Below are 14,806 nucleotides of genomic sequence, written 5' to 3' on the forward strand. Positions count from 1 at the left end.
GAATCTGGGAAAGGCTGCAATCGCAGGCACTTGGGTGCGGACTCTGGCAAACGATACTTCTTCTCCAGCTGGTCTCTTTTCGCTGGGGCTGGATTCTTCATCAGCACCAGGCCCTCATCCCATAGGTCGTCTAGGAGAGGCACTGCCAGAATGGTCTTCCTTTTAGTTTCTGGGCGCTGATACAGGAACCCTTCCTTTTTGGTCTCTTCTGGCGGCAGCTGGAAGAGCTCAGACGCGTGGGCGACCATGGAGTGGAATAATCCCACTTCGTCCGGCAGAGACGCTCTCGTGGTGGGGAAATACCACTGTCGTGCCCATCCCAGTATCCCTATGGCGACCCTGCCGGAAACAGACTTGCAGTGCTTGGCCTTGTCTTGGACCCCCACGGATGGGGCGACCTCAAAGGACTTAGAAGCCTGCTCCTCGAACCGAGCCCGGAGGCATCTGGGTACATTACTTTCATATACACAGGTTACATATTTACAATAACATATTTTACAAGTGTCATGTCGAAGTTGCACAGTTACAGACAATATTGGTTAAATACAGCAGGTTTTAACTTGTGGATATGCAAATGACAAGAATGTCTAAGTCTCTTGGGGGGGGGAGGGGGGAAGAGCCACAATTTTACATTTCTCCTGAATACATGGTAAAACGGTTCCAATCTTAAGTTTGTGGGTAGGGTGTTCCACAATTTCGCAGCAAGGACTGGAAAGCTACTACCTCGTGCCTTCTGTAACTTGAATTTAGGGATTTTGAGGCAATGTGCCTGTGCAGATCTGGTAGGGCGATCAGAGGTGTTACGTAAGAAGTTGTTTGTTAGGTATGTAGGCGCTAGCATACCTGACTAGGACTGCGACATAGGCTTTCTGCACTACTCACCCAATCTCACCTCCTCGCAACTGTTCTGCTTGGGAGATCTTCATTATATAAGGAATACACCCATTGTCCAAATGTCATGGGTTCTTACCTGTGTATAAGGTCTCATGCAGAAGGCACTACATATCGTAGTGGAGAATGTGGAAAAAAAGCATCACAAAACCAGTGAAAAATGGCATGCCATGAAACATACTTACACCATAAAGCCTCTTTGCGTTAGCCAGTGCATTTCCAAAGGCAAACATAATCATTTTAGCTCTGAGATGCTCTGGATTAAATGGGGGACCACCAGGTGGATTGCATACGTTAGTCAAGTATAACGTATGCGGGTGTGCGTATGGATAACCTTCTTTAAAACCTAAAAAAGAACAGAAAATTACATTAAAAATTAATTCAAATGAGGTGTCCAGGTTATATGGAGAAGCACACTGCCAGATTATTGAATTTGATGGCAGACGAGGACAATCAGGCACAGACCGTTTACTTAGGTAATTGTGACTGCATGCTACAATGGATTCACTGCTCTTAGATTTTTAAATTTAACCGATACATTCCATTAATTTAATATTTTATTGAGATGCTTTACCAAACAGAAATATGATTCAAAGTGCCAAACACTAAAAGGGAAGACAACTGGAGAGAAAAAAAAAAAAAACATTGCCAAACAAGGTTGGGATGTAGAGCCGCCAAGGTGCATTGCAGGGGGGCGGGGGGTAATGAGGGGGATGGTATCGACCGGGTAGAGCGGTCTGGTATCCTGTGAGGTTCAGGAGAACCAGGCCACCAGTCTCAGCGGCAGTCGGGTGATTGCCAGGGAAGGGAAAGAGGTAGTGAGGCCAAGGATAAGTCTTGCAGCCCTACTCTGGGTTAGCTAAAGGGGGCGTAGGGTGAGGGGGGAGTTTGAGGAAGAGGCTTGTGCAGTAGTCCAGCCTAGAGAGGACCAAAGCTCTGGAGACTTTGAGCTTCTAGGCGAAGGTGAGGAAAGGAAGAATGCCTCTGAAGAGGGGGAGCTGGAAGTGGGCCTTCTTGCCGAGGTCCAAGATGCTAGGGGTGAAGGAGAGAACAGAGAAGACGACCAAGATTTTTGGCTGCCCAAGATAGTGTGGGCCCAAGGGGGGAGGGGGGGGCCAGCCAGAGGGTAGGAGGAAAACAGGGCACAGCTGTCCCAATGAGAAGGATCTCCGTCTTACGGGCATTAAGGCAGAGATCATTAGCTGCACACCATGCTTGGATGGTGGTCAGACAGTCAGGGATGAGAGGGGAGGAAGAGGTATTAGAGGGAACTTAACTGCCATGGGTCCCCCCCCCCCCCCCAATTGCCAAGGCCTTTTTTGGTATTTCACCATGCAAAGCCTTCTAACATTTTCTACTTCATTAACCCCTTAAGTGCCGAGGACGAGATATCTCGTCCTTGGCACTGGGGAGGTAATCCCAAGGACGAGATACCTCGTCCTTTGGACTTAATGGGTTAAAAGGAAGCAGAGTGTCAAGAGCAGCGACAGCTAGCATTGAACCACGTCTCGGTAAGGATGAGGACGTCAAGGCGACAGATGTCTGAGGCGTGTTGGACCGCAGAGCGGGCATTCAGAGTAGCTAAGTGAAGCTAGTTGTCACCTTTGAAAGTTTTCAGAGGGGGGGTAATGGGACGTGTTACTACCATTAGTGGTGGTGGAGAGGTTAGAGGGAAGGAGGGATAGGATATGAGGGCAGGCGCCGGTCAAGGAGCATAAGAGTAGGTTGAGAGTCTTGGGCCATGACAATGCTATTGTGATAGACATTAATGAAGCACCTAGAGGATGAGAAATGATGCCAAGAGTGCTTCTCATATAGTGCCACCATTTATGGGAGAAAGGGGAAGAGTGGAGACCAGGTGGGGAGTCCATAGATTAGGAGAAGGGACGGAGAAGAGTATGTCAGTGATAGTCTGCCTGGCAGTAGCATTGACATAGGTGTCAGCTATAGGTAGGTCTGGATTAGAGTGCAAGAGGGCTTTTTAAGCTTTTTTCTTCTAAACTTTATAAGAGAGATAAGATAGGTTATAGAGTAACAGTTGCAATAGATATGGGAGATGGAATAGATAGGGGAGATCTGAATTGAAGTATTTGTAACACGCACCGGATGAAATAAATCGTAACTGGGCGCAGATGTGTCAATTGCTATTTGTCTATGAACGGTCCCACTAGATCACATGAGAATTGCTTAGCACCAGCAATCATAAACATACACAAAAGAAAATCTAACAGAACAGATAGGTCTTCACAGCCCTCCGGAAAGCAGAGAGGGTTTGAATCTAGACTGCGAATCTGCGGTCCCCTTTGTTCACACACCTGGTACCTGGTATGCAAAGCAGATTTTGGTCTGCAGAGCGCAGTTGTCTGGTAGGAACATACCTCCCGATCTTGTCTGATAGGTATGTTGGTCCTATCTTATTCACGCCCTTGTAAACCAGACAAAGGATGTTAAACTCTATTCTCCCCTTTACTGGCAACCAATGTAGGGTTTTTCTCAGAAAGGAGATGGGTGTTGTTTTTTTTGCCCTGTGCACCAGTCTAACTGCTGCATTTTGGGCCAACTGCAATCTTTGCAGTTCTTGGGCTGGGATACTTGACAATAGTGCATTGCCATAATCTAGCTTCAAATTGACCAGAGTACCAATAACTGCCGCTCTATCCTCATTCGCAATGAAAGGTAATGTATGTCTCAATATGCGCAATGAGTGATATGCTGCCTGCACCTTCGCGCTCACCTGAGCTCCTCTTCCCATATTGTCCTCCCAAATGCAGCCTACATTTTTTATTTTCTTAGAGAAGTTCAACTGTTTGTTTGTTTGTTTATTTATTTGTATAGCGCTCTTGACCCTGGGGTATATGTGCGCTTTGAGCATCAAGTTACAGGCATCATTAGGGAACAATAGTACAGTAGTAATGAGGCAGAGTAAACAGAAAGACAGTTAGTGCATAATAAGAAACATTTGTACATTAGGAATGTATACAAACATGGTTGGTTATTTGTTGAGTAACCAGGTGATGACCTTAGTTCTGAAGGGTTGGAAGGTAGGTGTGGATTTGATATCCAGTGGAACAGTGTTCCAAAGTTGTGAGGCCAGAGTTGGGAAACTGTGTCCCCAATAGACAAGGGGGATGCAATTTCTCCTTCTGCAGGTGGAATTTTGAGGCGAATACGGTTACTTCAGTTTTGCTGGCATTCAGCAATAACTGATTCACACACATCCAACCCTGTATTTCTTGTAGGCATCGTTCCACTATCTCGTATGTTTCCTCTTGATTCTGTATCCTCAAGAACACCCGAGTGTCATCTGCATACGAGTGAAACTGTATGCCATGCTTTCTCAGGATGTCCCTAATTAATTTAACATATACATTAAAAGGTAATGGGGAAAGAGGATCCCTGGGTAACTCCACAACTTTGTAGTACCGAGTCCGACAAGAAATCTCCAAGTCGAACTCATTGTTCTCTACTACAAAGAAAAGATCTGAACCATTGCAGAGCATTTACCCCCACCCCTCCTACTTCAGTTAAGCGTCTCAGAGTCCCATGGTCCACTTTATCAAAAACGGCGGACAAGTCCAGCATTACCAATTGAGACTTGCCCCCCTGATCCGCCATTTCTAGCAAATCATCCCACAATGTCAACGTCGTCGTCTCCGTCCCGAAACCTGGGCGAAAACCAGATTGTAGTGGGTCTAGCAGATTCTCCAGATCAACATGATTCTGCAATTGAGTGGTCACAATTTTTCTTCCAGGATCTTAGATGGCCATGGCAATCCTGCCACTGGCCTGTAATTCTGAACATTTTTGGGGTCTAAGTTTGTTTTTTTTTTTTTTTTTAACAACGGTGTAACCACCGATTTTTTTCAAAATTGTTGGGACTACCCCTGATAAGTGATTTGTTAACAAATTTCGTAATGAATGGGGCGATATCTGGGGCTATACGTTTATCTACTGATGATGGGATGGCAAAAAGCGTATCATTAGTTGGCTTCAGAGCGGAGAGCAAAGAGCAAATCTTTTCCTCCGAGACTTCCGTAAATGTGAGTACATTCTGGCATACTCCAATATCATCGTGTGCTATATGTTCTGGACTAGTTTCCTCTAATATTTCCAGCTCCTCTTGGGGATCTGATAGTTTGATACCCCTGATTTTCTCTTTTATTAACTATTTTATTCACAAAGTAGTTGTTAAATGCATCCGCCTGCGCTTGTGATGCTTCTGGCCCTGCTGATGCGCACCCAGGGTTGCTAACTGGGAGATTGCCGCATATAATTCCCGTGGTCTGTTTATAACCTTATCAATTTTTTCGGTTATAAATTTAGCTTTGGCTTCAAAAATTGCTCTCCTATAAGTTCTTCTATGGCTCTTAACCTGTTCCAAATTATACTCTGTGTGATTCTTTTTCCATCTTTTCTCTAAGGATCTCACCTGCCCCCTTACTTAACCAGGGGTTAGTGAGTTTCCTAGGCTTTTCTTTTTGTAGAGGAGCCTGTTCATTACATATCCTATTCATAATTTCTATTCCTCTATCAAAGAACTCCTCACATGGGATCTGTGGCCAAATGATCTCAAATGCAACCAGAATACCATTTAAGGCTATATTAATGAAGGAAAATGCAGAGGAATATGTTAATTGTTGACTGTTTGGGCTGCTCTTGTTTATTTCTTCCCCAAGTATTTTCATTGCAGTTCCTTCTGGTTGTATTAAACCGGAAGCTTTCACATCAGTGCCCGCAAAAGACACATTGGAATATTATGCATGAAACTGACCTAGTGCCGATTCCATATCTGCAGCCAGCTGCCCTGGTAATGCATCCCCTTTCACGCAGTGCCACTACCGACTGATGGGTTTTGCCTCCTGCAAATCCTAACAAATTTACCCACCACAAAGAAACATACGAGAAAACACAGCCCAACCCAAACAAACAGAAAATCTATGATTAATCTATGTAATTGTACCTGACACTAACTTGCCCAATCTGACACGCTCTGCCAAGACATCGAAAACACCACCAACATTCATCAATTCAAGACAGCCCTTAAACTTCACGTCTTACATCTTGAAGGAGTCCTCAACACGATCTTGTCCATGCCACCGGCCAATTAATCACTTCCAGACTTTAGGTTTTATTCCTGTCGTTTTCCGCTCTGTTTTCTATCCCCAGTTCAATTTCTGTCTCTCACCTACCATCACCCAGTTAACCGTCCATGCCTCAAAATTAGATTGCAAGGCACCCGTTCACATGACTGCCTTGGCCACTGCAAGTAGACACCTAATTATTTCACCAAATATCTGGTCCCCAATAAATATCTTTTTTTTTTTTTTAAATGTATTTATTCAGGCAGTCAGATTGGATGCAGTTTGCACTCCACACATAATACATATAATAAGGAGGTATTCATGCTTTAGGTCCCATATATTGTTGGGTCTTCTGGTTGCCCTTACAGTTGCAATATGCCCTCCTCCCTCTCGTTCACATATGTAAGCTCTTTAAGCCATTCCGTGCTTAATGGTGCCAACTTGGATTTCCATTTCAACAAGATGCATTGTTTCGCGACTATACAACTTAAACAGTCTACGCGTTTTGGTTGAAAAGTTACCTTCATCTCCCAATAAGTATTGAGGGGGAGTAGTACCAGAGGTATTCCAATCAGGTGCAATATTCCTGTTATCTCCTGCTAGAATTGCAATATTTTCAGACATAACCAAAACATATGGATTGAGTCAGCACCCATGTTCCCACATTTCATGCATTTACTGTCCGGGGTAAAACGGGCTACCCTGGCAGGAGTATAATTTAATTGGTTTAGTACCTTGAATTGAATCAGGCACAGGCATGCGTTGAGTGCTACTTCTTTTGGCAAAAGACAATAGCTATGCTATTTGGTGTTGTCAATGTCAATAGCTAGGGCTTTTTCCCATTTGAACTGCAGTGTTTCTCAATAGCTGAGCCGCCTGTACCCCCTTGTATAGTTTTGACACCAACCCCTTCTGTGGGTCCGTCTGTACCACTGCCTCAATGCACATGTTTCAGACTCAAGAGGAAACGTCTGCCATTTTGTATGTGCCGGTGCTCTCATGCGGTAATAATGTAACAATTTAACAGGGTTAGTGCCCAATTTTTCAGAGAACTCCTCCTGTGTAACGAACCTCCTTTCAGGAAATAGATCTCCTAATGTCATTGTTTTCGCTGGATCCCATGACATCTGTATATCAGAGTCATATTTAGGAGGGAGACCAGGACAGCACCAGAGCCAAATCTTGCTACTATAGCGTGTTGTCGCCAGCCGCCTGAACACTCGGGCCCATGCATTAACTGTTGTGCGTACCGGGTCGAATGTGCAAGTGTCCGTGTATCAGTCCTCAAGTATAACTGATTTAAAGATCGGTCGGGCTGCACTGTATCTTTCCAGTGCCAAACGCACCAGGCCCGGGTCAGTCGCATACCAATGTCCTGCGTATTGCGCCGGACCCACTAGATAATACAATCAAAGTCTGGTGCCACCAGTCCACCCCTCTCATATGGTTCAGCCAGTCCCTCCCAGCTCATACGAGATGCGCCACTTCACCCAAACAAACCGCACTGCCAGTGACCGGATCCTTACAAAAAAAGACCGCCCTGGCCGGATTGGTATTAAGGCATTGTAATACAAGCGTTTGGGGACCACCACCTTTTTTAACAGGGATAATCTGCCATATAGGGAGATTGGGAATCTAGGTAACAGTGCTAACTTAATCATTCGGGCATTCAGGTATGTTTCATGATTGTCTTCGTAGAGGGTACGTTGTGTGCGAGATTCGATGACACCAAAGTATTTAAAGGATTTCGGAGCCCATCGGAATCCTCCAAGGTCAACTGGTGTTGCAGTTTTTGTTTAGAGGTGTTAATCTTGTATCCTGAGTGATCTGAAAATCTGGCAACTTTTTTCATGATTGGACCCAGGTTTTCATCTGGATTCCGCATCTATAACAGAGTATCGTCTGCATATAGTGATGTTACTTGTGGGGGTCCGGCTATGTGTATTCCCCTGTGTGCATGTTGATCCCCGATTAAAATCGTGCTAGTGGTTCTATCGTTAGTGCGAACAGCAATGGGGAGAAGGGGCAGCCCCGACGTGAACCCCAGGCCAACTAGAACACCCGGGACCCTGGCTACCGGGTTTGCGTACAACAGTCTCACATTTCCAATAAAGTGATGGCCCAACTCAAATGAGTGCTCCAAACAAATAGTTCCACGATACGGAGTCGAAAGCCTTTTTGGGGTCTAATGATGCTGCCACCGATTGGGCCTGTGGATTATTTGCGTTAAAAATACAAAATTGGGCGCAAATTAAGGGCCATTGATCCCTTGGGAATAAGACCAGATTGGTCTGGATGCATTAAGTAGGTCATGTGTGGTAGGAGTCCGTTTGCCTGTACTTTGGCAAAAATCTTAGCATCAACGTTAATGATAACTGACGGTAAGAAGCAACCTCACCCGGCAGTCTACCTGGTTTCGGGAGCACGGATACTACAGCCTCGGTAAGCGTGGGTGGGAATCGCCCCACTCTCAGCGATTCGTCCCAAACACGGAGTAGGCTCTGCGCCAATGTTCTACTGTATGCCTTGTACAATTCTATGCCTAATCCATTAGGACCGGGGGCCTTACCCGACGAAAGAGGCAATGGATTCCGCAATCTAGTCAGCGGTGACCGGGGTATCTAGTGCTTCGCATTTTTGCCAGGGGAGATTTGGTAGTACTCTCCCATTCAGATAGAGGTCTACCTCCTCTTCAGTGCAGGTATCTGCATTTGCATACAGTGTTTTGTAGTACCGCATACATTCCTTGTTAATTGCATCATTGGATGCAGGAAACCCTGCCATTGTCCCATCGATTCCGGAAATGGGCTTCACCCCTCTCTCCCATTTAATTACACTAGTCAAAATTCATCCAGGTCAGTCTTCCTCCCCGTATCGGCGAGCCTGAACAGACTGTCATGTATTGTACTTCAGGGGCAGCCAGTACGCGGCACTTCAACAAGTTGTCCTCAATTACCCTCAGTAGTGTCTCATTAGCAGTAGTGCCATAGTCATTCTCTAATCTGCGTAGCTCACGTTCGGTCTCTGCTAGTTCCGATCTAGTGGCCTTGAGTACTCTGGATGTAACTGAAATAAGCAAATCCCGTAGCCAGGACTTAAAGGTTTCTAAAACCCTTCTATTTTCTCATATAGGTCCTCAAGCAGTGTGTGGTCTAAAAAAATATTTTGTGACATGGTCTAGAGCTGGCGGGGGTGGGTTGGATCATCAAGTTCCAGTGATATCACCACCGAGGAGTGATCAGCTAGTGTACGAGGTAGGATTTTGCTCCTGTGTAAATGTGGGGCACACGTTGATGAGAGTAACAAATACTCAATCCGCGACGCAGCATTGTGGGCTGTAGAGTCATATGTGTATTCAGTCGTCCTAGGGTGTTCCTCCCTCCACACGCCTATTAGTCCCAGTTGTTCCATTGCTGGTTTAATCATTTTAGGTGCAGCAGTAGGAGCACGTTGTGTGGTGGCTGACCGGTCTTTATGCAAGTCCAGGATAGTGCAGAAGTTCCCTCCCCATATGATGGGAGCCATGCCATCTTTGCTAACCTCCTCGATATCCGACCATAGAATCCTGGGTCATCTAGGTTTGTTCTATATGTGTTTACTAATACGACATTTTCACCTGCCATTTCCCCTCTTATTATGATGCATCATCACTCTGTATCAGTTATTGTCTCCTCTGCTTGAAAACGTATGGAATGGTGCACCAAAATGAGTACCCCCCCCCCCCGGCCTGCAAGGAGTAAGTTGTGTAGATCCTTTGTCGCTCCTATTTGGGCGCAAACCTCTCATGCACTGCGCATGCATTTCCTATAGCATTAGGATTCTAGGGGAATGGCGGTCAAGGTATGCCATAATCTTTCTAGCTTTAAATCAGGTTATTCAGGCCCTGGATATTCCATGAGAACAGATCTTTCGTTTCGCCCGGCATTTAATTGTGAGCCATAACAATTTTTATGTTTCTGTCTCGGATAAACAATTAGCGCATAGTACGTCCCACATTCAACAATCCTTCCAACACTGTCTGCTTTTAACTTCCCATTCATCTCCTCCCAACTCCACATTTCTCTGAACTCCCCTACCTGTAGCCCTCCCTCAAAATCCCAACGTTCCTCCTCCCCCCTCCCGCACCATCTTCCCCAACTCAATGTTTCCCTTGAACATCTATGGAACTTTTCTGGGGATCGCCATGAGCAGTCATCGCTTGCAACAGCAAGTTCCACTGCCGTGTGCCCCGACTTCAATTAATAATTTATCATGGCAGAGTCAAATAATGTCATAAGATCCTGTGGGGCTTCATGTTCAGCCTCCTACATCGTTGCAGTCAGCTTCTGCTTCAGGGCTGTGATTTTGGTCATTCCCCTGGCCGAGGGGCGGGAGCGGGATCATTGCCTTGACAATTTTTCAAAGAAGTGTGCCCTGCCTCCATTTTGTATACGCCGTTTCTCTGGGAACATAGGGCGTAAGGGACATGCCTGCCCCTCACTAACTTCTTCACTGGGTCATACGATCTCCTCAGGACCTGTACTCCATCTGCAAAATTTGGGTAGATGTGAATGTTGTTGGATTCGTATCTCAGTGTCACTTTTACGCTGGATAGTTTCAGAAGGATGTCCCAGTCTCTGGAGTTGCCGCACAATGACTGTGCGCTGAGGGGCCCCTGGTGTAGGTCATGGGCCAAGAGTGTGGTGGGCACGTTCAACCAAGAAGTGTGTGGATATTTTGGCTGATCCAAACATGAATGTTAGCAGGCTTTCAACAAATGTCTCCATGGGACCCATGCATGCCGCCTCGGGTATTGCAACAAAGTGTATGTTGTTTCGTCTCGAGCGTGACTCAAGGTCATCGCACTTGCCACATATTTTTGTGAGTTCAGCCCGAAGCTCAGCTGTCTCAGTCATGTCGTCCCATCGCGTCCTCTGTCTCGCCAATTCTGGTTTCATTAATACAGGCGGTCTCCTTCTCCAGCTTGGACTTTAGAGACCCAATCGTTGCCACAATGTTGCACAGTTTAACATTAATGGACACGAAGCCACTCTGCATTGCTATCATCAGTTGGTCTTGCGTGCCTCCCAGGGAATGTTGTTCGAGCTCTCTCCTTGTATCTGGCTTACGAATTGGGAGGCTACTGGCTGAGCACTGGTAAATTAATCCATTGGGCCTTTCATCTTCCCAGCTCCTTTGGTCGTAGTGCCTTACAGATCCTAGGTCCTCTCCACCACTTCGTGGATAGTAATATGCTGACTTGCCAAGTTGCCGAGTCTAGCAAAGATGTGTCCACTGTGTTGCTGCCATGTGTCCATCGGTCTAGTGGTTACGCAACGAGTTTGCGGGTCGGTGCCCGGCAATGTCCCTCTCCGTCTACTCAGGTGGGTCTGGGTTCATGGTCCTTTGTTACCCCCTAAAAATCCAGGAGCTAAAGGTCGCTGTGTTAACACAATTTCTGATGGCCTGCAGGGTGTTGCGTTAGTGTCAGATTGTGGGAGTTCTGGTTGATTCAGTAATTGGTGTAGAGGCTGTCGAATTCCACGTTTATTCCCTTGGTGGTCGGTGCCATCAGGGCCAATCATGCATCTCCTAGCAATTGGGGGTGGGGGTCTTGCATGCCGCTTCAATCAAGGAAAGATGGCGGTGGCGTAACACGCAGTACAGCACCCACGGTGTGGCACTGGGCTGATCTTATTGTTGTAGCCCCAGCTGATGGTGATCAAACAGTCAAAAGGGAGGGGGACCGCAGCAGGGACTGTGTGATTTAAGTGGTTCTAATGGCTAGGAAAAAGCAGTTATGGAAGCGGGGGCGCCTCCCACGGGGTCTTGCTTGTATGTGTCCCTCTTCACTTACTTCTGCCCGGGGCGATTGCGTTTTCCACTGGAGTCGACTGGATGTCCACGGCATAGTGATATCTAAAGTGATTGCCGCAGCTTGTGGGGTCCGTTTTGCATGCACGCTGCAGCGGATCAGTGCGGGCGGGTTGCTGGTGCCTCGGCTCCTCCCCCATTAGGCCGGCAGCGCCGCAGCATAGGATATCCTCCCCACTTGCTCTCCTGGTTGGCTACATCAGCAGCGATCTGGCAGTAGCCCCGCAGGATCTATGAAGGGTCGGTTCACTCTTTCCAACCTGCAGATGGGAAGCAGTCTTGGACAGGGCAAGGACAGCAGTCTCTGCTTCCTCCAGAGGTTAGTGAATAATTAAAGCTCCAACATTTAAAGGATATTGCAGCTTTCAGGATTTTGCCGGGGCCGGAGTTCTTCTCTAGACCTCCATTCCCTTTGGCTGCTCAACACCGCCCCCATAAATATCAAATCTAAACATAAATAGAAAACTAATTTCGTCTGACAAGCACTAATAAGAGTGAAACATGTTGCTTTTACCTTATTGCAGATTTTGGCTTGGTAAATGGTATGCAATCACGAGCACTTGTCCTCGATTGGTAAACAGCTATGCAATTTCCTGGTTTGACGTTCACAGTATTTACTTACTTAGTGCTTTAGGGCTTGGCCAGAAAAGTCATGCGAGTAAGCAAAATCAGGTTCCCTTGGTGTGATTGATTCGTCTCCACTCTCCACCTACAGTAAAATGGGAACATAGCCATCTACAGGTGAAGAGAGTGCACTTCTAGCATAAAGGTTGGAGATGATACTAGATTTTCCGTTGTCTTCTCCAAATGGATAATGGGTACAATGGTCACTTCAATGGGATGGGCACGCAAACCTCCCCAAGATATCTGGTTCAGGATTTTGAAAACCTGCTCCCACATTGGTGAAGGTATGGCAGTCAAACCTTCACCCTTATTGGACAAATCAAATCGCATATTAAAAAGAGGTCTAGTAAGTTCATCCAACCTGTTGGATTCTAAGAACACAAAGCCTGCAGCTGTCCCTCTCCTTCCCTGTAGCGTATCACGCCAGGTTCCTTGCTTCCCAACATGGATAAAATATTGAACACTTGTGAAAAATAAGAGCGTACTTTCTTTTGACCCTTCATTTGAGTGGATGAACAGACATCCCTCACAGGCTGGGCGTCGCCATCACTCGTCAATTGCCATGGTTGAATGTTAAGTGGAAAAAGTGTTCCCACTACTAGCTTCCTATCATTATATATTTATTTCCCATTCCCTCTCTTTACTATAATGTACTCCCCCATTACCATAGCCATTGGCTTTTGAACAGCTCAACTGGCTCATAGGAAACCCAGAGTCTGATCCAGACCCTCCCTTGGAGCTTTTGCAGAGAAGTTGTACAAGTAATGCATTAAAACCATCTATGTAACTTCAGCAAGTGGAATGAAGGGGGGCAGCTGGTTAACGGAGGCTTCTGCTGTTGTACGTGTTAGCCCTCTTCGATACACATATCCAGTGGTTAATCTGGTAAATCATAGTCATAAAATAATGGCATAATTGGAGTTCTGCTAGCTAGTAGAGAGATGAACAACAAGGTGCAGCCTTAGCAACCAGAAGAAAGATTACACTTGTGGCTATTTGTCTAGACGTCTCAGATAACTTGTCCCCAAATGACTGCCATCCACACCACAAAAGTAATCAACCTTAAATGAAGCACCAACCCCTTCTTCCCCATGTTCCGCATGTCCCTTTCTTCAGCCCAACCCAGGCCAGACCCCGGTTAACACGGGCTGTCTGGACAATGTGTCAAGAACCAGGGAGACCATCTGCCCATCAGCAGCCTACTCAGGGCGTTAACTGCTAAGAATTGTACTTTTATTAAAAGCTATAAAGAGCAAAGTAAACATTAAAGTGTTCCACCAGATCTCAGCTATAATGTGCTCCTCTGGTTTACAGCTTTGGTATTCCAACCCCTCCTGCTGTGTGCATTTATCCCAAAAATAAGGACTGAAAAGCAGCAGATCTGAGCGTATCCTAGAAATGTTCCCTTGCCGATGACAGTACCTGGATCATTGAATTCTTCGTACACATGGGTCTCCTGAAGATCAATAGTGGGAGAGATGGGATCGAAGGTCTCCAAAACATGGTTTGCTGTGGCCAGTACCTCATCCCTTGATGCCAATGGTTCTAAAGGACTCTTTGCATTGAGAAGAGCTCCATTAAGGCCACACACTCGAAACAGGTCCGATTCTACAGCATAACAGAGAAAACAATTTGGCAATTGTTAACACAGTATTACAATAAATAGATCTTTTAAAAAAAATATATATGCTTCCATTTACTACTGATCCTTAAAGGTTAAAATGTATTTTTATAAAATCATGAATTTCCGCAGTGTTATTAACCCGAGCCCCTACTTCTCTTGCCAACACATTCTTTCCGTGGTTGCATTTGGATAGCCTTAAGGGAAATTGTACATTTAAGGTTTTTATAAATGTTATACAGACAATGATGCAATAGATAGTAAACAATTAGTGTACATGTTAGGTAGGTTTTGGTGTCAATGCCAAGGTAAAGATAGAGTAGGCACGAGAGAGGGGAGGTCTTGAGAGCAGGTAGAATGAAAAAAAGAAACTGCGAACTTGGTGTATAGTACAAATTTAAGTAACCAAACTTGTATTGAAGGTTTTTCCAAATTTGCATTAAGATTCCATGACCTTGCAATATTCGTCTTACAGATGTGTGCTCCAAGATCACAGAATATTTGCAACTTTCTATGGCTCTCTTAACCACATTCAGGGGTGAGGAGGGCTAACATTCTATACATTACCACATTAATATGATTTTCTATGCCATTTCCGGAGCGGTCTTTCTAAAGCGAACCTACACAGGTGCACGCAGGGGCTGACATGCTTTGCGGGACCCAGAAGCGCAGGACCAGGAGAACAGGTAAGTGTGTGGGTGCTTGTGAGTATGTATGTGATTTGGGAGGGCGGTGG

At 45.8% G+C, this 14,806-nt stretch overlaps 1 protein-coding gene across 1 annotated transcript in view; it reads right to left on the minus strand.

Annotated features, from left to right (window-relative positions):
* MRPL37 (mitochondrial ribosomal protein L37) overlaps window positions 1-14,806 on the minus strand; it is a 156,539-nt gene that overhangs the window by 65,279 nt on the left and 76,454 nt on the right. The window contains exons 4-5 of the mRNA XM_069642135.1: window positions 13,872-14,057; window positions 1,077-1,237 (exon numbers count right to left, since the gene is read on the minus strand). Coding sequence (XP_069498236.1) covers window positions 1,077-1,237; window positions 13,872-14,057 — 347 coding nt within the window. The remainder of the gene's footprint in view (window positions 1-1,076; window positions 1,238-13,871; window positions 14,058-14,806) is intronic.

Source organism: Ambystoma mexicanum, chromosome 1q (assembly GCF_040938575.1).
Source record: "Ambystoma mexicanum isolate Mex_15411 chromosome 1q, UKY_AmexF1_1, whole genome shotgun sequence".
Taxonomy (NCBI): Eukaryota; Metazoa; Chordata; class Amphibia; order Caudata; family Ambystomatidae; genus Ambystoma; species Ambystoma mexicanum.